General features: G+C 37.7%; 1 protein-coding gene across 5 annotated transcripts in view; it reads left to right on the top strand.

Annotated features, from left to right (window-relative positions):
• Window positions 1-3,998: 3,998 nt before the first annotated feature.
• Window positions 3,999-25,599, top strand: part of CHD1 (chromodomain helicase DNA binding protein 1) — a 79,320-nt gene continuing 57,719 nt past the window's right edge. The window contains exons 1-2 of one of the 5 annotated variants that reach the window (XM_064596424.1): window positions 3,999-4,615; window positions 6,678-6,873. In XM_064596424.1, coding sequence (XP_064452494.1) covers window positions 6,821-6,873 — 53 coding nt within the window. In that variant the 5' untranslated portion in view covers window positions 3,999-4,615; window positions 6,678-6,820. Of the gene's footprint in view, window positions 4,616-4,705; window positions 4,793-5,150; window positions 5,281-6,677; window positions 6,874-25,599 lie in introns of those variants that run through there. The other 4 variants (XM_054513088.2, XM_045899232.3, XM_064596423.1 and 1 more) reach the window with 4 other exon arrangements.

The following is a 25,599-nucleotide window of genomic DNA, read 5'->3' as shown; positions in this document are numbered from 1 at the left end:
GGAGCCTTTTTTTTTTAAGATTTATTTTAGAGAGACAGAGAGCTTGTGAGAGAGCACATGAGTGGGAGGGGGGGAGGGAGAGAATCTCAAGTAGACTCCGTGCTGAGCATGCAGCCTGACAGAGGACTTGATCCTAGGACCCGTGAAATCATGACCTGAACTGAAACCAAGAGTCAGACACTCAACCGACTGAGCCACCCAGGCACCCCTGGAGACTCTTCTGACTAGGGCTCTCCATTATGAATTCTCATGTGATTGATTCTTCATACCATTTTTCTCAGTTATGATTTTGCAGTATGATGGTTTCCTCTATTAGACTTTAACTCTTGAAAGTATCTGTTTTTGCTCTATTATAATCCCCCCACAATCACCCCCACCCTAGCAAAAAGTCTGGTATGCAATTTTTCGAATAAATGTCAACAATAGTGCACTGGGGACACAGAGAGTCCCACTCAAGGGGCTCACAGTGTAGTATGGAAACAAATGCTTTATTACAATACAAAGACATGCTGCACTTACAGAATACACAATTTGATGTCCTAAAAGGGAGGTGGAGAGCTGCCTGACATGTCTCATAAGGTGTCTGTACAATTGCATCAGGACATTCAACAATCCTTGATGATTTACTTAAACCTGTAAGAGACTACTTCATAAGATAGATGGACTATATCCATTTACAATTAAAGGTAACTTTCCAATGACCTGAAGAAATGTGTGGCTAGAGTGTTGTGTGTCTCCTAGGAATGATGGGAGGCAACGCTGGGGTCAGATTGTGAAAAGACTAATTAAAATATTATTTATGCAAATTTGTAGTATATTTAAAAATACATATTTAAGGCAGGGGAGTGATTTCATTAGATTTCAAGTCTGAAGGAAGGCACAGGGTGAGCTAGAGGGAAAGAGTAGAGAAATTGGGGCTTATATAAAGTAGTAGAGATTAAGAAAGGGTGAGGAGGGCATACACCAGGTAAAATGAACAGCAACTAAAGGATCTGCAGGAGAGGAATAATACAGCATTAATGCACCAATTTGATATTAGTTAGCTAAACTTACTTTTCTTACTTGTGGGTGCACTTAACTTTGAAATTAAAGGAGGTAGAATCTTTACATACACGTCAATGGTTAGATTTTATATATATAGTTGCCTCTTGGTATAACCTCTAAGAACTTTCCATTTGAAATTTAACTTGTGATTCAAGAATTTATCAGTAAAATCCCCATATACAATGGCCATAAGCAAGGTGAACGAACTGTTGGTGGATATCTGAAAAATCCAGAAAAAAATTTCTAAACACTATCTAGAACCTAAAAATTCTGCTTATCAGAAGAGGAAAGGAAAGGGAGTGTCCAGCATGCATAGTTAGGAAAAAATTTCCTCAGTTACTGACTCCTGCCCCCTGTTCAACACTGGGAACCACAGCTCCTGTCATATAATTTTAATGATTAAAAAAATAGAAAATGTAAATATTCACTATAAGGTGACTTAGAATTTCATGGGTTCTATTTATAAAGGACTTTGTAAATTTTAAGTATATTTGGAAAGCTATTCCTCTGTTTGGGAAGGATCTGGGGGATAATGACATAGGTTTAGATTCTAGGCTATTTTAATACTGTTCTGATTGTTTTAGCAGCTTCTCATACACAAATCCTCTAGGCAACAAGAATATAATTATGGAATTAAAATCCTATCTTGGCATCCAAAACATTCATGAGAAAAGCAAGAGTTATCATTGTCTTTATGTTGAACATCTCACAATTCTGGGTAAGTGGTTCTCAATCTATCTCCACCTATGGATACCCATCAGTAACTAGTCCTAGCAGAGCATATCAGAATCAAGGTCCCACAATGTGCTGTCCTAGATTTTGTAAACACAATATGCTTCCCAAAGAATATGAAATTTCTCAAATGGGAAATAATAAAGACTTCCTGGTTGACATTAATTTTCAAGGATTTTTGCTAGTCATGTGCTGAGATTATCAACTGTCTATTGTTTTTAGTACCAATAGAGAGAGATAACAACAGTTTGTCCAAACAAAGTGAAACTAAAAATTTAACTGTGCAGATAACAAATGGTCAAAAAAATACTCTTGCCTTATTAATCAAATAACTTTTAAAAAACTTAACTGTCAAGACTGTTCCCATTTTCCACAAATAGCTTGTATTTCTCCACATTCTCAACAGTAATTCTAAAATTCTGTGGAGTCATAAAGTATATTATGATATTACCAGAAATATAAATCTCAAAGGTTCAGTATTTTGTTACAAATTTATTAAGACTTATTTTGCAAAAAAAGTGTCTATAGAGTTTATGTGTAGTATGTCACATCCAAATGGCATAGTTTAAAAAGGTTTGTGATGTGCTTTCAGAAAACATATATATAACTCATACAATTTTTTTGTAAGATAATGATAAAAAGTAGTACAGATATAATTCAAGTCTTTATTATCCAAATCATTCTTGATTACAAAATTCTTTATCTGCAATGGTTACTGTTTTTCTGGAGCTTTTTCCTTTTACTTACCACTCTAGTAATCCAATAGAAAAATTAGTCTGAGGCACAGGAAGCCCCTATCCTTAAGGCACCTTTATCATATTTTCAAAGCATAACATTAAAAACTAGCAATTAGTTCCTACTTTTAGGGACTTCAGAAATGGGTATTTATTACGACCTTATTCTTCACAACCCAGCATTACAGCTATTTAATAACTAGGAAAAAAGAAAATTTTTAAAAAATGGCGGAGCACAGATCATTTTACAAATTATGGTAGTGTTACGTTTTACTACTTCATGATTAACATTTTTTTTTCGAGTAGACCATGTGTACTTGTTTGCCTTTCCCTACTTCCCAAAGGTGAATATACCCTTCCATACAATGAACACATATTTGGAATTATGTTTTGAGATCTTTTTGAAGGCTTTAAACCAAACTGTTTCAACAGCTAGTGGACTAAAACACGAGTATTTCCCACAGACGAAAAGAATTATTTTGGGAATGCAGCTACCACATTCAAACTCATTGGGCTTGGAAGGTGGGCCTTTGCACCAAATCCAATCATTGGCGAATAGGATTAGAGTTTTATCATTAACCTCAAGACTGACCAATGGATTGGGAAAAAAAAAAAAGTATAAAAGAATTTTGATTTAAAAAATGCTTTCAAAAGAGTGAAGCAGGACACCACCGTGCTTGAAAGGTGTTTCCTTCCACACTTGTAAAGGGTTGTAACTTAGGCCCGCAGTTACAGTTATGAAAGAAACCGTCAACTAAATTGCAGCAGGTTAAACCGACACAGTTACTAACGTCCCGGAGTTGCTTTTCTGTTGCGAGTCGGCACCGCACCCTCCACCCCGCCCTCCAGGAAGGGACTTAGAAAGGTAGTAAAAGCTTTTTACTGAACCAGGCAAGGGCTCCCCACAAATGAATCAATCACAGGAGAACAACTCGGTCTCTATTTTTCTCCGTCTCCTCAGGAGCCCCGCCCTTTCGGGGCAGGAGACCCCCGAGAGATCCCGTGTCACAGGTCGCCTAAGCGTAGAAGGCGGCGGGAGGTGACCACAGTTGCCCAACAGTTGGGTTCCCAGGCTGCCTGGTGTGACGCACAGCCCCCTCCCCACCCCTCCGGACAGGCGCTCAGACTGTGCCGAGGGAGCTATGGTTCCAGGCCTGGGCAACCAGACTCCACGCAAGACCTGCTCCCTCGGCTTATCCAACTTGGCCCTCCCGCGGCACTCCGAGCCCCAACGTAGTTTTTAGCGTTTCCCCACCCCCCTGCTTCCCCCGTAGCTTCTCAGTCTCTCCGCCGCGACGTCCTTGCGTAATCATTCCGAGTGACAGTAGCGTCCATACCCGCACGGAGCGAGCCTGCAGCTCCCACTTCCCGGAATTCAATTCCCGGCCACTAAGAGAGGGCGCCCGAGCAAGGACCAGCGGCCCACGGCCGTGGCCAGAGTCCGGCGGCCTCCGCGCGGCCAGCGTGCGCGCTCCCATTCATGCGCGTGCGCGCATTCACTCTTCGCCCTCCTCAGCACCAATAGCTTTCCTTCTACAGCCCACGACTCCACAGCGTAGCCCCTCCCACCGCCCGCGCGCCAGCCGGAGGTGTTCGGCGTGCGCGCGCTCGTTCGCCCGCCGGCCCGCCTCGCGCCCAGTGGGGAAGGGGAGTGAGCAGAGGAGCTTACGTCGCGCGGGAGGCGGAGGCGACGGCGACCTCGGTGGTGGCGGCGGCGGCTACGACGGAGACGGTTGCGCTCGCTCTCTCGGCGTCATGGCGGCTGCCGGGAGCCGATAAGCGGCGGGAGCGGGAGCGCGCGCGTGGCCGCGGCGACGACGACGGCTCGTTACTTCTCGCTTTTGCTGCCTTCGCCGTTGGTGCTTCAATAATGAATTGATTGTTGGGTCCGCTCCGCAGGGGATCGCGCATTGGTGCCGCGGCCCGGGGCTTCCCCTTCCCCTCCGCGTCCTTCCCCTTCCCCCTCCTTCTCACGGACTCCTGCTTACCCCGAGGCGCCCGGAGCCCGAGGACTCACTCGGCGGCAGAGACCGCGGGCCCGGGCGCGGGGGAGGCCGCCGACCCGAGTCGGCTCCCTCCGCCCCGCGAAGCCTGCACGCCCGCCGGTAAGAAAGGGGGCGGCGGGCGGGTCAGGATGTGGCGGGGAGGACGGGAGCCGGCCAGGCGGAGGGCGGGGGCGGCGCGGTGCCCGGGCGGCGGCCCTGCGGCCGAGCGCCGGGCGAAGGCCGGGACGTCTCTGTGAAGGCCGGCAGGGGCTGACGGGCTCGGTGCACAGGGGGCGTGTGAGTGGCGAGCGCAGGCCGGCGCCGAGGAGCGCATCCTCGCGCCGGACGGGCGGGCAGCTGGGCAGTCGAGCCCGGGCCTCCTCGGCTTGGGGCTGGCGGGGCCGCGAGGGGAGAGCGGTGAGGGGAGAGCGGCGAGCACTTGCCGGGTGCTTTGGTCCCGCCGCGACCCGGACTCCCAGCACGTGGGGAGCGGCGGGGAGGGGGAGGGGGCGGCGGCCCGGGCGAGCCCGGGAGGGCGCGGGGCGGGTCTGCGGGAAGTTTGAGGCGGGAAGAGAGACCCGGGGACCGGGATGAAGGCCCGGAGAGGGACGGGGTTGGAGGGGGGGATGGTGAGCGTCTGGTTGGGAGGCTGATTGGAGCCAAGCTGCAAAGTATGGATGAGGGAGGAGGAAGGTTTCCAACCTCCTTTCGAGTACCGCTTTGAAAACTTAGCAGGAGCGAAGCAACTGTTAAAAGACGGGCGCAGAAAAGGAAGATTCAAAGAGGTATAGCGACTTAGGGAAGAGTCATTGTTAAGACGCGTGAAAGGCAGGAGAGAGCTGCGTGCGCCTGGAGCTTCAGAATTTACGGTTGTGAGAAGGTTTTCAGAAAGAGGACTTGGAAAAGGAAGTTACAGTGTACGGAGAAAGCCATTTTGAGGGGCGAAAAGGAGTGAAAAGGAAAGAACGAAGAGAGTTGTGAACTTTCTCGGTAAAGAGAGACTTTGGGCAAGAGAGGCAGTTTGTTAGAGTACCTGGATTTTTAAGACATCATTGTTTAATAGTAAAGCTCTTTGATTAGTTGGAATTAATATTTAACGTTGAGACTAAATGTTGCGTGGAATAGTTACTTTTTGGATGACCATTTCTTGGAAAGAGTCTACTGGACTGTAGTCTCGAGAATTAAAATAACCGATCAAGATGCAGAGTTTACTATGATTGGGTTGGCAACAGCGTATTTCCCCCCTCTTTTTTGTGGAGTGGAAATAATCGTAGGAGTAAATTCTCTTTGCTGAGGTCGGCGGACAGCTCTGCTCTCAGTCGCCTGTCTCGGTACTTTCTGGCTGGGGAAGGATCTGACGTCTCCTTCCCCCGCTTCTTCCTCTCCCTCCCCTGCCAGAGATCTCCTTTGTTTATTCGTGGATGGCTTGTAGGTGACTCTCCAGTGTTGGGCTGAAATCTTGAAGGGTGGAAATGCTGTGTCTTGGCTCATGATTTCTACCCCAAGCCCATGTCTTAATTAATCCTACTGTATATTCTATTACCTTTTTTTTTTTTTTTTTTTAATGGAACCTCTGCAAGTCCGAACTGGATAAATACTATTTAAATTTTATCACTCCACTCTCGGTTTACCTGCGAAAGAATACATTTGTTTTGACCTATACATTTTTCGCTGAAATTGTATGATACACTTTTATTCTGTCCTCATGTGAGCATTTTCAAAACTTTCCCTCACTCAGTTATATGAAGTTCTGGGTAATAGGAATTAGTGCTTGATTAAAGGTAATGTTTTTTTCCCCTTCATTTGTTTGACCAAGTTTCTAATAAGACTTTTTCTGTTCTTGAGTTATATATATGTATATGTTACATACTACCACTTTGCTTTATCTGTTTCTGTATAATGCGTATATATGTGTATTGCTACACAGTTGCAGTTTAAAAGTTTTATCACTCCACAAATATTTTAATTTCTTCTGTCAAAAATAAGCAGTAGTGCTAAATTCTAGTAAGTAGTCAGGAATGTAGTTAATAGAAGCCTAAGTATTTTGAGTGAAAGACCGCTAACCCTTCCTTACCATCTCTAATTTAATTGGCCTAGGTAGATTTGTATGAGTTCTAAATAGACTTAACTCATCTTTTCCTGGATAGGAAATTTTCTTACTTTCTCAATATATTTTCTTTAGGTGAATCAAAAAGGGCCCAGGAAGCCTGTGAATGTTGGAGAAAATTCATCTGTGAATTTTTGATGTTTAAGGAGTTCGTATTTGTATTCATCTTTTAAACTGGGAAGATTTATATTTTATTTTAAAACCTCTTGATATTTACAATGAATGGACACAGTGATGAAGAAAGTGTTAGAAACAGTAGTGGAGAATCAAGGTAAGCACTTTATTATCAAGTATTTATTATGAAGAAAATGTAAAACTTGAATGACTCTTTAGTTTTCTTAGTAGGTGGCAGAGTTTTCAGATCAGATTCTTCCTCTTAGTTATCCAAACAGTAATAAAAAGTTTCTGATACATGAAGTTTTGTTGGTAATACAGGTTTTATTTTTTCCATTGAGATAAAGATGAATTTAAATATGGAAAGTTTAGGTGACTTAAATCTCTTTGGAGGTTTATATTGTTTGGGTCAATTATTGAAACTAAAGCAAGTAAAAAGAGACCTTTAAATTGCTTTGACTGTTAGTTCACTCTCCAAATAAAGGCAATAAGGAGTTCTTTACTCACCTTTTTCTGGCATTTTGTCTTTTATCCCTTTCCTGTCCAGTGTAGTAGCCACTAACCACATGTGGTTATTTAAACTATTTAAAATTACAAAATATTCAAAATGCAATTAGTCACACTTGACGCATTTCGAGCGCTGAAAGCCATGTGTGATTAATGGCTACCATGATGTGTAGCACAGATAGAAAACATTTCTGTCATTGCAAAAGTTCTTTTGGACAACGCTGATCTGGACATTTGTTAAAATATTGCTGCAACCCTTTTTTCCCCCCAATTTTCTTTTTAAATTTCAGTTTTAATTATATATGAATGAGTTACTTGGGCCATGTCTTTGCAAAGAAGATAGAGTTAATGGGAATAAGCCATATTAAGCTGTTTTATTGTGTAAGAAACCTCTTTAAATACAAAGACTCTTTAAATTCTTCTCTAACCCCAAATTTTGAGTTACCTGCACATTGATGGAATCCATGTCGTTATATATACACTTATCAGTAGAGATCAGGAATGTGAGCATCAGAGTCAGACTGACTGATTACTTTTTCCAGTTCTACTTTTTATTAGTTGTGTAAATTAGGGCAAATTACTTTACCTCTGAGGTTTTGTCTTTTTCACTTATAGAACATGAATTACAGTGTTATTTATCTTATTTAAAGTTGGGAATAGTGAGGTGTTATGTGGAAAGGGCTTAAAATAGTTCCTGATATAATAAGCACTCACTATTTGCTTATTATAATTAGCATCATGTTTTATGTACCATAGGATACTACATAACTGGAACATTAATTACAGTGGTAGAGAAATGTGATGGACAAGAAACAGGAAAGTTTTGGCAGTTGGGAGCGTTTCAGAAAAAATGTTGGATAGAGAAGGAAGCAGTGTTATAAGTATTTGACTTGAAACTTGGTATTTTCTGGTCATGCTAGGTGTACTTTATCAGCTTTCACAGGCAGACTGTTTGGATAACAAGAACACAGAAAGGAGCAGTTATGGAAAGCAGCATTATTTAGTTGAACAGGTATTGGTCTAAACATTACAAAACCTGAGTTGACACTCTGCTTTAACTAGTTCTTTGAATGATCGTCTCAACTTTAAAAAAAGAATTGAACTGAATGGTTTTGAAGTTTCATCCCACCACTTAATTTACAAAGTATAATAAGGTTTCAGACAATAGAGTTCAAGAATCAACAGAGTTGAGAGGCTAAATTGGAGGAGTTTTGAATCTCATATTTGATTCAAATCTCTACAGGTACATTGACTATAGTAAGTGATTAGAAGAGTCACATTGTTCACATTCTTTTGTTAGTGAACAATGAAATGGTTAATAGGTAGAAATATCTAGAGGAAACACAGGAACTAAATTACTCACAAAATAGGAAATAAGACTCTTGAGAGTAAATCCTCTAGTTGAGTGTTCAGAGAGGTTATGTGCTGTTAACATTCTGAGCCCTTACTTGTTCCAATGATGTTTTATGTATTTTGCTGCCGTATCTAAAGGGGAGTAATAAGATAGATTTGGTAGTATAAGTGAAAAAAGTTAAACCCTGTGAAATCAGATTTACTTAAAGAAATCTTTTACAGTGCATATTTATGAAATAATTGCAAATCATATTCCCTAATTATTGTGAGTTATTATTTCAACTATACAGGTTTTACATGCTTCTGAGAAGTGTGGTTGTCAAGTTATCTTGTTCTTGCAACTGCCTTGGTGTTTATCAGAAGGAGGGAGACCTGCTTCTCATCTGCTTTCATTTTCTTCCTTACTGCTGTTACGCTGTCCTTTTCCTTTGCTCTACTGTTATTGTTACCAACCCTCCGCCACCATTCTCCCCAGCACCCCGCCCCCCCAAAAAGCTTTCATACCAAGGCAGTACAGAGAAAGGAGATTGTGCTTAAGGACATGAACTTATAGGTAGGGGGATTTTCTTGCCAAAAAAACCCACTTCTAGTAACTATGAATATTAATATAGAGTGAAGAGAGGAGAGATATGCTCTGCTTTTAAAATTGATAATATAAATAGTTTTTAAAGTAAAACTTGATTTTTATTGGGTAGAATTTTTAAATGGATTTTTCTTTTAGATTTTCTTCCTTTGTGGAAATTCCATTATGAAATGAAATAAAATCAAGTAAGAAGTCATTTGATATTTTTGGTTGGTATAATTAGTATAATTTTATACTAAAAAATGTTCTTTGATTCTTTCCATGTGGAAAGTTGTCTATGACCATTGAGTGAAAGGAGGAAGAATACACAGGAAGATGTCTCTTTAGTTATGCTATAACTGACAATTTTGAAACTTATTTACTAAGAAATGTGGGTCAGGATGCACCTGCACATCAGTTTAAACTCAGCACAAAGTTTATTATATAACTGAAGTTAAGCTTTCTAAAGATGCTTTTGGAAGATTTTAAAATACTGATTCCCGGCTGTGGATTTGAGAAAAAACAAAAACATCAAGTTTTCCAAATCCTGGTTAGACTTTTTATTTTAAAGTTCTCTTGAATGATGATTTAATCCAGGAATAGATTTGTGGATGAAGACCAGAAATACATAGTCACATTTGCTAATTTTTGGGTGATTAGTACGTGCTTAATGTTCAGAACAATTTCTCTCCTTGCCTGCAGATTAAATTTTTAATCTAAAATTGTACATGTAAATTTGATAATTTATTTGAGTCACTTTAATTAGTATCTACATATGATGCTCTTGAAAAATTTTTAGAGTGAGGGAAATTGTTTGTGATGTGCTACAGTGGTCTTAACCATTTATAGTTAGTATGTGGCTGGCAGTTGAGCTTTATTAACCTGATTCTTAGAATTCTTTTGTTTCATTATTGCTTTTCATAGCGTTAACAATGCTTGATTTAATATATTTAATATATGTTTTAAATATATATGTGTGTAAATTTTATATTTATTTAGAAGAACTCTGTGTCACACAAATTTCCTTGGTTTATAGAGAATATTTTTGTTAATGTTATATACTTCAAAAATCTTTGGATCTGAACTTTTAAAATGTTTCGTGTAAGTAATGAGTAGGAAATATGATCAGTGGAAATGTTCTAAATGAAAATATCCTTTTATAGAAATTCAGCATCTTTAAAAGGCTTTGAGAAGTCTAGTCTAAAGGACCTGTTAAATTTAAGGAATACCAAGTCAAAGTTAATTTGAACACAGGCCATGTTTCTTTACCATATATTTATTTGTTAATGTCTTGTTGAAAACTACTATGGTACACCAATTTTGGCAATTTTGTGTTTATGTACACAACACATACCAGAAAGATTTGTTGTCATCCAAATCATTTTTTTTTCACTAAGTAAATTTGAATAATTTTTAAAGGCAATACCAGTTAAAATGGTATTTTCTAAGCTTACTTTGCAGTTATCTCAGAGTTTTAAAGTCAATTCATTCTTAAATTTCAAACGTTTGTGCTAAGAAACATTTTAAGAAAGGCAGGAAAACATGAAATCATAAAGTCAGAATAGCTAGAAATCATTGAGTTAAGGAAACTGGTTTAAATTTTTCCATGATGTCATTATTTGCGGGAAGTATGGCTCTTTTACGCCATTTTCTGTTAATCCCTGTTTTTCAGCTCTATATGTACTTTTTTCATTTATTCCTATTAGTTTTTTTTTTCTCAAATATCCTATACACGATCCTAGATGATCTGAGATTAAGTACCATTTCTTAACATTTTGAAAATTGAATAAACTGTTAAGCAGGAGCTTTAGTAATAGGTTACTCTCTCTCCAAATGCAATTTACTGAATTAAAATTTTCATAGTATTTCCTAGGATTGTGATTAATCTAGATTACTGTAGAGTATTTAGACTTTCAACTGGTAAGGATAAGAGAATTGTATATGATTTGACTTTCAAATACATTACTTTTATCTACATAGGCATGAGATAATGTGGATGCAAATGTTAATGGGTAATTGCCCCTTTTTTATACTGCTTAAGTAGTTACTTATTTAAGATCTTGGTGACTGGTTACATCTGGTATGGTTCTATGTTTAAAAATAAAGAGTATTTCTTTGCAGGGAAGAGATAAAGAATAAATAGAAAAAACTTTATCTTTCTTACAGAAAATTTTAAAAAATGTATAAGTAGAAAAGTTAAAGCTGCAGTTGTGGTTCTTGGAGCTTGTTGGAAATGTACAGCCTTGGGCCCCACCTCAATCCCTCTGAATTAAAATCTTGATTTTAACAAGATTTCCAAGTGATTTGTGTTCATGTTAAATTCCTGTGCGTGTGTGTATATATATCTACACACACACACACACACACACACAGAGGGAGCTGTTTGCCTGGAGTCATTCAGCACCTTGCCGCTTTTTTTGTTGTTGTTGTTACTGATACTGTTATTTTTTTTTTCTGGGAACCCCCAAAGGATGGTGTCATGGCCCATGCCAGCAAGAGATTGAGTACATTTCATTTCTCTTGATATGATGATAATGTGGCATGCAGAGCTCTTACTCTGACTGAACCAGACATGGTATACAGAGTGTACAGAGTATTACATGAATTTATCATAGTTTATCCTCATAAAACTCCTGTGATGTGTGCAGTATTATGATTCCTACTCTCCAGAAGGGGAAACTACTAACTGAATTCCACACTTTACTTGGATTTCATTGGTTTTTCTATTAATGCCACTTCTGTTCCAGGGTTCAATCTAGGGTACCATGTTGCATTTAGTTGCATTTAGTTGTCAGCTCTCTGCAGTATCCTCTGGTCCGTGAAAGTTTCTGTCTTCGCTTGGTTTCCTTAGGTCTTGAAGCGCTGGCCAGGTAGCCTATAGAATATCCCCCAGCTGGGATTTATCTGATGTTTAAGATAAACTGGGGTTATCAGTTTTTGGAAAGAATATGACAGAGATGAAGTGTTCTTCTAGTCACATAAATGGAAAGGGTAATATCCACATGATATTACTGATACTAACCTTCATCACTTAGCCATTTTAAGTTACTGCTTTTTTCTTCTCATACTGTATTCTTTGGAAGCAAGTCACTATGTCTATCCCTCTTGCAAATGGTTGGGGGGAAGGTTGGAATTAAGTTCTGTCTCCTGCTAGGAGAGAGTACCTACATATATTAAGTGGAATTCCTCTGTAAAGAAGTCTTTTCTCCTCCATTTATTCAATCATTCATTTATATAAGCCTGGACTTACGTATATGAATTTTATACTTTGGGTTATAATCCAGTAAGTTATTTATTTTGTTGCTCAAATTGTTTTAGCCTTGCCCATCAAGTGCTATCTTTCAGGTTGGCCTCTGTATCCTTTTTACGTACTCCTCTATCTTTTTGCCCTAGAATCAGCCATTTCTCCAAAGAGCTCTGGATCCTTTTATTGGAAAAAAGGGTATTAGAAACCAAGGTTTGGGTGCTGGGTGTGCTTGTTGCTACCCAGGTATCACTGCTTCTAGGTCCTCGCAGTGGAAAAAGCGGACAGAGCTAGGTAGAATATGCATATATACTAAACCAAGTATATCTACATATCTCTAGTTTTGGTATCTATTAGTATGCATATTAAGGTAGACATGAGTTCGTATTGATGTCTAATTCTGTACTACAGGATTCATCCTAATTTTCCTCTCTTGCTCCTTTATAACTTCAATCTCCTTCAGAGAGAAACTTGGCTCATACCATCCACCATCCCATCATGCACTTCAAGGTCAGATACAGGTAAAGGAGTTTTAGAATTTTTAGGTCAAACTCCCAAAAGAAACAAATTTATCAACTAGAATACAATGTTTATGTACAGTATACAGTTCGTATTATATTTAGCCTTACAGATTCTAGTCAAAACACTGTTTTCTAAAGTTACTAAATTTAGCTTCTTCCTCGCACCCTCTTCAGTGTGGTTGTCATAAATTTGTAATAAAGTTAGATTCATTTGGCACAGTTTGCATTTCATTCTGTGTTCCTCAGTCACAGGTTGATCTTTTAAAGTTGCATGTATTATATTTTCTCTGTGATGTACAGTTTCATGTGTTTTGACAAATGCACAGAATCATTTATCCTCTATTGCATTACTGTGCAGAATGATTCCTTCACCTTAAAATTTCCCGTCTTTGTCCCAGATCTGCCGAATCAGAATTTTCATTTTAACAAGATTCCCAGGAGATTTGTATGCATATTACATTCATATGCATATAGGAGAAGCTGTTCACCTGGAATTATTCAATATCTTGCCATGTTAATGAAGAAAGATTATTATGATTTAGAGCAATAGCTAGGTTTTGACACACCCATCAGGTTAAGTAAGTATACTCAAATTCATGGAACCATGTAGGTAAACAAATGAGGTGAAAGAAAATGGAATTGGGCAAAGTACTGGAGTAATGTAATGGGCTATATCGAAAGTTTTCATGGAGCTCTTTAATTTTTGTAACCTTAATGGTAAGAAATGATTTAGTTTGGAAAGAAAGGAAGAACAAATAGTATATATTCAGAAGTGGGATGGAGAGGAAGGTTTTTACAGAGTCATAGGCCCCCAATAAAGAAGTGCAAGTTCCCTAATAAAGAATGTGGTGGAGATGCTGGCTTTGCAGTTCTTTAGTCTGATGTTTATTCAGTGTTATGCTGAAATTATTGTATGGTTTAGTCCCAAGTGAAGGAAGGAGTTTAAAAAGGGAAGGATACCTGAATAAATGCAATATGTGTTGAGAGAATAATACTCATATAAATGGACTGGTCAGAACCACTGGTTTAAAGAGATACTCTAGAAATTTATTGTACCAGATCAGATTCAAGTTCTTACGTATGAATGGCTGAGAAAATTGCTGTTTATAGTTAAGGGTATCGTATCTGTCATTGTGATATGAGGTGACTGCTTAGTCAAAAGTCAACTTTAAGTAAATGTTAAACTGCATTTGAGAGTTCTTTGCTGTGGATAGATTGATATCTAAGTTATCATTGAGAATAAAGTACAGAGACATGGTAAGTTCGGCTAAACAGTTCTGGCTTCTGGCAGCCATTGTCTATACAGCACAAAAATAGTGGCAGCTCTTAATGAGGAACCATTCATGTTATCTATTTCACAACTCTCATTGCTGCTTTCAGAAGTACAGGTCTCTGTCTTCAGATACTTAATTTAGATAATTGAGCAACTACTTTGTGGTAGGTTGTATGAGATATTAAAATTGGAGATTCTCCTATGAGGCTTATAGTGAAGAAACTGAATTTAAGTATTTGTAGTATCAAGTGGTTATAGTTAATACAAAGAGGTAATAGCGTGCAGCCGTTCAAAGGTGGGAGACAGAGAAGTTTGATCATACGGCAAATAGTTTCTCTATCAAGCCCAGTGTCAGAATGAGGTTTGTTGTTGTTTTTAAAAGAAATGTGTAAAACCCTGGTGATCTTAGATTTTCTACATGTTAAAAGTTCTGATAATGTGGCTTTTATGATGGTGAGGTATTTTGACAGGCTTAAGCAAAAAGCAGATTAACTTTTATACTCAGGAAAATGATGTTAGATGGCAGTAAATACTGTGCTGAAGAGCTGTTAATGTGAAGCAATGGGGCCATTGGACAAGAGTGGAGTTACAGTCTAAATTCCTTGAAAGGAGAATATTGTTTTTGTGCTTGAAGTAGATTGTAGTATGATTATTGCCATTTGATGCAACTACTACAGTATTCCCATTTCTCACTGAGTAAATCTTGCATTTATAAAAGGAGGATGTTTGATCTAAAAGAAAGTTTTTTTTTTAAAGATTCTATTTATTTATTTGACAGAGAGAGAGATAGTAAGAGCAGGAACACAAGCCGGGGAAGTGGGAGAGGGAGAAGCAGGCTTCCCGCCGAGCAGGGAGCTCGAGGGATCCCAGCACCCTGGGATCATGACCCCAGCTGAAGGCAGACGCTTAATGACTGAGCCACCCAGGAACCCCTGAAAGGAAATTTTATAAGAAAAGAATTACAGTTGTATATGAGTACGAAAAATGTAAATAATCTCTTTATTCCAGTTTTAGCCTGTATTTTATACCAAAGGATTGACCTAATGTTCAGTAACTTATCTCAGTCATATTATACTACATTGATGATTTCACCTCTTTTTTTTTTTTTTTAATCGAACTGCTCACGGTAATTGGAGGTGGTGGTTATGTGCAGCACCTCCTATGTGTATCTGCAGACTGATGAAATACCAAATTACAAATAACTTTATTAGAAAGTAAAGCATATAGTGCTGGGAACTTAGTTGTTTTGCAACAGTATCCATTAAAATAATAAAAAGCATATACATACTCCAAAAATCTTTTTTAAAACAAATTAATCAAATGGATAATATCTTTAAAATTGAGCTTTTAAATATAGACATTTATTATTAGTGTTAACTTAAAAGTTGTGGATGATAATTTCAAGCATATGCGTAAGTAGTGACAGTAGTAAAATGAACCCTCATGTAGACATCATCTAGCTTCACATTTTATCTCATGGCCAATCTAGTTTAATCTCTAAATCCACCCACTCAGTTATTTTGAAGATTATTTTGAAATACAATTTTTTTTTTTTTTAAGATTTTTATTTATTTATTTGTCAGAGAGAGCGAGCAAGTGAGCACAAGCAGGGGGAGCTGCAGGTAGATCCGGCAGAGGGAGAAGCAGGCTCTCTGCTGAGCAAGGAGCCTGATGCGGGACTCGATCCAAGGACCCTGGGATCATGACCTGGGTGGAAGGCAGATGCTTGACTGACTGAGCCACCCAGGTGTCCCTGAAACAATTTCTACATAGGTTAGACTTCTGCATGATAGATAATACTAATGGGGAAAACAAATGTTACCGGTTAAGTTTTGTCTACTTGTTACAATTACAAATTACAGAAATAGAGGAGCACCTGGGTGGCTCAGACAGTTAAACGTCTTGACTCTGGATTTCGGCTCAGGCCATGCTCTCAGGATTGTGAGATCGAGCCCAGTGTTGGGCTCCTCGCTGGGCGCGGTGCCTGCTTAAGATTCTCTCTCTCCCTCTCCCTTTGCCCCTCTCCCCATCTCTCTTTCTCTCTCCTTTTCTCTCTCCCTCTCCTCTCTCCTCCCCATCTAAAAATAACCCAAAATTACAAAATTAGAGATTTGTATTATTAATATTATAACAAATTTTATATGTATTTTATGAAACTAACGTTTAGTGACTTGCAAATGTATATATAGTAACCTTTATTTCTCATCTGATTCTCTGAATGTTTACTAGAGAAACTTGAGTTTACTTTCTACCTCATATTCAACATGTCTAAACCCAAACAGTCATCTTTAAAATTAGTCATGCTAAATGTGACTCTTTCTAGCATCTATTTCTAGCAGTTTTATTCTCATTTAGACAGTTGGAGGCTTTAAGGTGGTAGAAGCATACTGTACTTTGAGTTTATAGTAGCATTTTGATTTGGATTGGTAACTTAGAATGCTAAAAGGAACTGTTGGGTTCCTATTTTGTGCCTCACATAGCAGTGGCATTAGTTGGTTTTCAGAACCATACAGATGGATAGATACATTCCAGATTTTCTCAAACCTTTGATGTTTTTTTGATGGCTTATAATAAAAGATAAGGCGGATAACAGATTTTAAAATATTTTTTAGAGATATATTTGAGAGAGAGCGCACGAGTGGGGGGGGGAGCAATAGGCAGAGGGAGAAGCAGACTTCTTGGTGAGCAAGGAGCCCAACATGGGGCTCCATCCCAGGAACTTGGGATCATAACCTGAGCCAAAGGCAGACAGTTAACCGACTGAGCCACCCAGGCACCCCAACAGATTTTAATACAATGTAATTTTATAGAATTTAAAGGTAGTCCGATCTTAGTTATCATCTAGCTGAACTCTTCTCATTTTTTAAATGACTACTCTAGGGTAATACATTTTAAATAGTAAGTTGCAGTATGTTAAAGTATTAGGATCAGTTTTTTTTTTTTTTTTTTTTTTACTGAAAGAGAATAGTGTAAGCTAGAAGAGAAAATACAGTGTCCCTTTTGTACAGTACTAGTTCATCAAATTTTTATGCCTATGTGTGCATGCGCGTGCATGTGTATACTGCATCATGATATGAAATGTATTATATGTCATAGTCCAAAAAGTTTGAAAGCCAGTGCCTTTGGCCACTAATTCATTTTTTTAGTTTTAAGTATTTTCTCAATACCTACAAATTTCCATATTGTGGGGCGCCTGGGTGGCTCAGTTGGTTAAGCAACTGCCTTCGGCTCAGGTCATGATCCCGGAGTCCCAGGATCGAGTCCCACATCAGGCTCCCTGCTCAGCAGGGAGTCTGCTTCTCCCTCTGACCCTCCTCCCTCTCATGCTCTCTGTCTCTCATTGTCTCGCTCGCAAATAAATAAAATCTTAAAAAAAAAATTTCCATATTGTTTCTCTAGTCCTGTTGAAGTGAATAATGGCTTATAAAAACAACTAAAATGAAGTGCCTGACATATTGAATTCCAGGATGTAGTTAGAAGAGAGATACATGGGGGCACCTGGGTGGCTTACTTGGTTAAGCCTCTGCCTTCGGCTCAGGCCCCACATCTGGCTCCCTGCTCAGCGGGGAGTCTGCTTCTCCCTCTCCTTCTGCCTGCTGCTCCCCCTGCTTGTGCTCTTTCTGTGTCAGATGAATAAACAAAATCTTTTAAAAAAGAGATACATGTATACAAATAATTATAATACTGTGAAGGCATTACTAATAACATATGAGCAAAATATTGTGAACATGTGGGTTGGAACAGTGATGTGCCTGGAGAAATTGGAGAAGGTTACATGAAGAATGTGATAATTTTAAATAATGTTAGAGTGGAAAGTTTTATCTGTTCTTTCAGAGAGGAATCATTCTCCAGAGTGAAAAGTATGGGGAATACTACCAATACTGATCTCTAAAATCACTCCCTCCATAAAGCTGTTTCCCTCACCTCTAGTTCTTTAATCAGGAATCAGTCCATCTTTGTATCTTTGATGCTCATGTTTTACTTTTTCCCATGGTATTTTGTCTCTGCTAGAAATTCTTGCTCAATATTTGTTTGTTGAAGAGATGAGCCAATGAATTCACATTATCCATGTACAGAACTTATTCTTTTAAAATGTTTATTGCATAAACATTATTATAGTATAGAACCAGTTAAGGTATCCTATATGCTGGAAATCTCACAACACAGGGGCTCAAATAGTTACTTCTTTTTCATTCTCAGATAAGTGAGCGCTACCCCTTGAGGTTATTAAGGTACTGTGGCTAGTGAGACAGGTTTGCTAAACTTAATCTTAATACATGGCTTCTCTTGCCCTACTAGCCATTTTTCAGCCAGCAGGAAGAAAATGGGGAGGGGTAGGATTTAAGGCAAGCCACTTTATTAAGGCTGTGATGTAAAAATCCCATATAATTTCTAGCCATATCCCTTTGGCTGGAACCTGTTTACATGGCCACATGTAGCTAAAAGCTGGGCATATACCAGTGAAACCTGGAGGACAGTTAATATACTACTAAAGGGCAAACAAAATGGATACTGGGTGAGTGGGGAGGAGCAAGTAGACAACATAAACATATGGCACAAATAGAAATGTTATTTTAAAATAAATCACTCCTATCATAGAAATTCATGGCTTTCATTTTCTCAATTTTTCATTTCTTTATATGTATTCATAATTTGTACACTTTGGTTATCTTAGTATTGGTATTTGGTTTTGTAACTTATTCTTCTCTGAGCCTCAGTTTATTTATCATATGAAACTGAAAGGATTAAATGAGAACCCAGGATCTGGCACATAGCACCAATTAGTAATTATCATGTCTTCCTTTTTTTTATTTTTTATTTTTTTAAATTTTTTAAAGATTTTATTTATTTATTTACTTGAGAGAGAGAGAGAGAGAGAAACAGCATGAGAGGGGATAGGGTCAGAGGGAGAAGCAGGCTCTCCGCCGAGCCGGGAGCCCGATGTGGGACTCGATCCCAGGACTCCGGGATCATGACCTGAGCTGAAGGCAGTCGCTTAACCAACTGAGCCACCCAGGCGCCCTCTTCCCTATTTTTATTAAGGAATTTATATTGAAAATTTTAGTATATCTGTAGGTTTAACTCATAGGCATTTTACATATTTATATTTACAGTTATGACATTCCGAAGAACAGCTAAAGTAGTCCTTGAAGTAATGATTCTGATCTTGAACTCAGGAAAAAGACCCTCCCCTTTTTTTATTTCTAATAGCTGTCAGTGTTGAATTCCTACAGTATATCAGACTGTATGCTTTACATCTCTTTTAATCTTCACAGTAATCCTTAAGTATGTTTATTATTCCCACGTGGCAGAAACTTGAGGCTTGTCTAATGGGTGTACATATATAAATATAATTACAATGAGAAGAAGGAGCTAGAAAGCTAGGAAAAAATAAGTTAGGGTTGATTGAACTTCAGAGCACTCATCAGGTTAGCTCTGAATTTTCCCCATAAGTATCTTTCAAGAATTCTTTCAGAATTCCCCTAAAGAAGTCCTTTTGAATGGTATTGACTCTTAAATAGTAATCAGGGAAGGGAACAAGGCATGAAGTGAGAATTTAGTATAATATGTTTGTTCCTTAGAATAGTAAATATATTTCTTTTTTTATGTATTACTGTGTTTGTCAGGCATACAACCTTCTGTTAATATTTCTGTGGAAAATCATTTTACCTTTTATCAGTGTATCCTATAAGCCTTCCTTCCGTACCTTCTCAGAGTCTACTATATTTAAATACTACTACCAGTTTAAAAAATTTTGAAAATGATAAAGTAGGGAAATGGTATATACCAGAAAGAAAATCTTGACGTCCTAGGGACAAAAGAAGAAAATAAATGAATACATTATTTAATGGACTTAAAATGAGAAATCATTGATGTAAACCTTTGATACAGGCAGTCTAATTTATATATAATGTTTGAAGACACAGTCTTTTTTTCTTCTTTACTGCTATTGTTTTGAGAGGTTCTTTTTATTGCTCCTTGGTACTTCCACACCCACTCCAGTAACACTTTCTTTCTCCTCCCCCCCCCATTCCAATAACACTTTCTTGGCTTTTTCAGTCTATTCCATCCCTTTATCAGGGCCAGTTTCTTCTTTTGCTGATCTGATGGTAAGGAAAGCAGCTGCTCATTGTTACCATTTTCTTGGAAGATCATTCACTATCTTATTCATTCTTCCTTTATGTGCTGTTGCAGACATAGTTTCCAATTTCTGTGATAAACCAAAAAATACTTGAACATTTTTTTTCTTGTAATATAGAAGAATCTCTGTTTATTCACTTGAGAATATTTTCTCATCTACCCGTTATAGGTCTTGGTGTTTTCTTTAAAGGATTGATTTGAGTGGAGAGTTGAGTGCAGAACAAGGAAGTGTTGCTATTCTGTCATATGCGAGGCTGAGCTAACATAGACTCTCCTAAAGTAAAGTACTTCCTACCCACAAACACTTGAAAATCCTAAAAAAGATTGGGAAAATGGGCAAAAAGTAAGTGTACTGCTAAACTGCAGAGAAGACCTTCATGTGCCAGAAACAAAAGGGACCTTGAAGTCAGCAGTAAGCAAGCTCCGAGCAAACATGGCAGTACAGGGGATATTTGGAGGGATACAGGGTCTCTGAACAGGAGGCTGAGGTTGGAATTGAAATTAAGTATTTGACTAGGGAATTAAGTCTCCTTAAAGTTGGGACCCCAGAAGGCTTGCCTCCTCTGGAAAGAATCTAGAAAAACTTCCTATGTGTGCTTTCAAGGACACTTTTTGTTGTTGTAAAGATAAATTAGAATATAGTTATGAAGATATTTTGAAATCTATGAAGAGCTATTAAATTCTGTCTAGAGTAAAATGAGAGAAAGGGCCATAAGAACCAAGCAGATAACATAAATGAATGAAGCTGTCTGGGTATAAGATACTTGTTTGGGGGAGGTGACTAGTGAAGATCATACAGAGATTTGGTGATTATATGCATCATTGTAAGGAACCAGTGCTACTTGGATATAGATAATTGTGACCATGTAGGGAATGGACCTAGTATTTAGTGTTCTAGATATTCTGATTCTTCAAAATTATTTTCCCCATAACAATTTTAAATTAGGTGACTTAGAGAAAGAAAAAAAAACAAAAGAAGAAGATTGGAGGTAAAGAAACCAGGAGGAAAGAACAAGAAAATTGTGGAAGATGTAGGCTTAATGATATTTTTTAATAAAAAACAGAGAGGTGGTAGTTTTAACTGTTTATTAATTCACATGTTTTTAGAGTCAGAGTTCTAGAGGGTAGAGACAGATTTAAGTAATAACACTCCTATAATACAACTAGCTTATGTTAAAACATGTACTAATAAGTGCCATGCACCCTGCTAGGTATCTTATGTAACCTGTGGAGATCTAGAAAAACTCAATTGGAGATGTGAAGGATGAATAGAGGAGGAGTACTAGTGAAGAGTACAGAAAAGTTGCAAAAATAGTACCAAGAAATTCTTTGTATATCTTTTGCCCAGATTCACTAATTTTTAACTTTTTGCCTCTATACGTATATTATCTATATACATGATACATTTGTAATACATATTTATTTTTCCTGAGTTTTTTAAGAGCATGTTACAAAAATGATGCCCCTTTAGGCATTGATACTTCAGTATATATTTTCTAAGAACAAAGGTACTCCTTTACAGAAGCCATGTATAGTTATTAAATTCAGGAAAATTTACATTGATATAATACTTTAATCTTTAGTCATTATTCCAGTTTAGCCAATCGTCCTAATCATTTTTCAGTACAGGGTCCAGTCTAAAATCACATACTGCATTTGGCTGTCATGTCTCTTTAATCTTCTTTAATCTGGAACACTTCCTCTTTGTTTTTATGACATTAGCATTTTGAAGATGATAGGCTAGTTATTTTACAGAATATATTTCTCAGTTTGGGCTTGTCTTATGTTCACTTATGATTAGATCTAAGTTATGCATTGCCTACCATATGCACCTCTGGCTGGAGTACTGTGTAAGTGGTGATAGATCTTTCTCAAAGGTATATCTGGAGGCTCATGTTGTCTTCCTGTCCCAATGATGATGTTGTGATCATCAGGACAAGGTGGTGGTATCTGGTTTTTCAACTAGTTTCAGATTTATCTGTTACACTAAAAAGCAATTTCTGAGAAGTTACCTTGGGACTGCAAATTTCTACTCATCAGACTCTTCTTAGATTTAGCATGTCTTGATGATTCTTGCCCAAATCAGTATTTTCTATAATGATTGCAAAATGGTAATTTTCTAACACTACTCTCCTGGTCACATTAATTATTTGGCATTCAGAGCCCTATCAGAGCCCTCCTCTGTCTTTCTGCCTGTCTACCTACCTACCTGCTTATCATCAGCATGGACTCAAGGATTCCTGTTTTATTTACTGGATAATAACCTTCTTATGGTCTGTTTTGATGCTCAGGTCAGATGTGGCCAATGAAAGCTTCCTCAGGTTGGCTCCTGTGTTCTGTTGTGGTTTTTTTCTCCTGTTCTTTTGACATGCCCTCATTTTTACTTTTCCTTCCTTCCTTTCCAAGTATTTTGCTTTTTGGCATAGCAAGATAGTTTAGGTTCATCTTTTATTTTCCTGTTCCTAGAATCTGCCATTTCTTTTTTTTTTTTTTTTTTTTAAGATTTTATTTATTTATTTGAGAGAGAGGGAGAAGCAGGCTCCCCGCTAAGCAGGGAGCTTGATGTGGAGCTCCATCCTAGGACTCTGGGATCATTCCCTGAGCTGAAGGTAGATGCCTAACTGACTGAACCACCCAGATACCCCTAGAATCTGCCATTTCTGAAAGGACTCTCAGTTCATGTAAGTGTGGAATAGTACATAGCTATCAGGATCTGGGCGCTATGTGATTATAAATTTAACACTTCAAAGCGGCTATTTTTACATTAGTTGATAATTAGCAAATCAGAAGATACGCTGCCATAAATACAAAAAGATATATGCAAAGGCCATCTTTTAGTATCACTGTGGTATCACAGGAATGGAAGCAAAGCATGTTCATCATTGAGGGACAAGTTGAAACTGTGATGTATCTACAAAATGGAGTATGTGCAGTTGCATAAAGGAAGGGGGAACATATCTACTGCTGTGGGAATGATCTCCCGAATACTATATATATATAAAATATGTAATAGTGTAAATATGTTAATGATTATGAAAGAGGAGATATAAACGTATATTCTTACTCATAATTTGCTTATATTGAAAAAAGGGAAAATAAATTTAAAACTTTAAAAAAAGTATAGGGGAGAGAGGACATAATGTAGAGGAGATAAGGATGCGTAGTGGATTTTGACTAACTTCTATAAACTCACGTTGAACCCAAGTAAATAATAAAACAAGATTAAATTGAGATGAATAAAAAGCAGTCTCTAAAATGAAAAAAAAGCAAATGACCGTGAGGAAACCAAGTTGGTGGCTATATAGAAATAAATTATTTCAGTTGACTTTAAAACTAATTTGCTTCTAGTAGTATTCCTGAAGGACAAAAAGAATTGTAAAGAAATCTTGACATTTAGTAATCATATTGTTAATAATATAGGTATTATTTTGGAACTATTACATATAATCTAAGATAGGCAGTAATTTTGTTAATGTCATTTGGAACCAAAAAACTCAACCCAAGTGATACTATAAAATAGAAATAAAAACCCTGCAAATTTAAATTGGAAATGCTAGTATAAATTCTTAATGTATTGTCTCTAAAAGTATTTATCCTAGGTCATTCCATTAAAAAGTCTTTTTTTTTTTTTTAAGATATTCTTTATTTGTCAGAGAGAGTGCGCGTGTGTGCACAAGAGGGTGAGTGGCAGGCAGAGGGAGAAGCAGGCTCCCCGCTGAGCAAGGAGTCTGATGTGGGACTCTATCCCAGGACCCTGGGATTATGACGTGAGCTGAAGGCAGACACTTAACCGACTGGGCCACCCAGGTGCTCCTAAAAACAAAATTAAAAACAGCGGCCAATCCTGTACTTAGAGGCTCACTTAAGTACTCAGATTGTAATTTAAATTCTGATCTAAACAGAAGCAGGGCTTTTTGATGAAATGTCTGAGTTACATTCTGAAACAAGAAATATACAAGATGAGCCTGGTTCTTCTTGTCAGACCAGAAAGTGAGGAAGCTATCAAAGACTGCTTGAGTTCTTGTCAAAAGGACTCAGGAACTAATAAAGGGTTTCCTGTTGGCTAAAGATGGGACAATTTGAAAATCAACAATGATACAGTGGATTAAAATTCATCACATAATTCAAATCCATGAGTTCATGAGTCATAAAAATTATTGGCCGACTTTGAAAGGATGCATTTAACTTTCAAAACTGACAAATAAGGAAAAGAAATGAAAATGGCTTTCATGTATGAACTGTACCTTAAGGTTAACAAATATGAAAGTTTCTCATTATAAAAGTTTTCCACCTGTTAATGAAGAAATTATATAATGGGTAAATAAAGCAAGATACAGCACCATTTTACTGCCTCTAAATAAATAGGTGATAAAGCCATCATGATCAATGGCTGCTAAAAACATTAGATAGAGAGCTTATAGGGAACTGCAATGAACAGATAAGGCTGAAAATGCCATAACTTAACCTTAACCTCGCTCAAAAAGAGACAACCAAACTTAAGTTTCTTCTGATAGAAGTCCACAACAACTGAAAAAATAGTCTTGCTAAGAAAAGCTGAATTTTAATCTGAGTCTCTTGATCCAAGAATTTACAAGAACTATAAGGGCCAGAAAAATATGTTAATACCACAGGGTTACAGTAAGTGAAATCTGAAAAAGCAGAAAAAACTACCTAATTTCTTCCACAAAATAAATTGCAAGAGAAAACAAAGAGGAAAAGGGAACTGTCAAATTAATAAAGGAGACTTAGAGAAAAACAAATACCATATGATTTCACTCATATGTGGAATTTAAGGAAATAAATGAGCAAAGGATAAAAGGCAAACCAAGAAACAGAATTTTAACAGAGAACAAACTGATGGTTACCATAAGTGGGGTGGGTGTGGGGATCGGTTAAATAGGTGATGGGGATTTAAAGAGTTGCACTTGTTGTGATGAGTACCTGGTGATGTTTGGAAGTGTTGAATCTCTATTGTACACTTGAAACTAATATCATGCTGTATGTTAAGTAACTGGAATTTAAATAAATAAGATGAAAGAGACTTAAAAAAATATAATTCAAGGGCAGTATGTGAACCTTATTTGGATTCCTATTCAGTCAGTCCAGGAAATGAAATCGTGTGAGTTAATGTTTAATTTCATATTAAAATGATTTCATATTAAAATTCAGGAGTAAGTGTTATTTTAAAGATATGATACTGGTATTGTGGTATTTAAAAATAGTGTTGGTTTCTTTTTATTTGTAGTACTTAAGTATTTATGGATAAAATTTTAAAATGCCTG

The sequence above is a fragment of the Mirounga angustirostris genome, unplaced genomic scaffold (genome assembly GCF_029215605.1).
Source record: "Mirounga angustirostris isolate CCGP_5_RB_7025 unplaced genomic scaffold, mMirAng1.0.hap1 SCAF_7, whole genome shotgun sequence".
Classification (NCBI taxonomy): Eukaryota; Metazoa; Chordata; class Mammalia; order Carnivora; family Phocidae; genus Mirounga; species Mirounga angustirostris.
The sequence above is the reverse complement of the archived record's forward strand: the minus strand, read 5'-3'. Positions and strand labels throughout refer to the sequence as shown.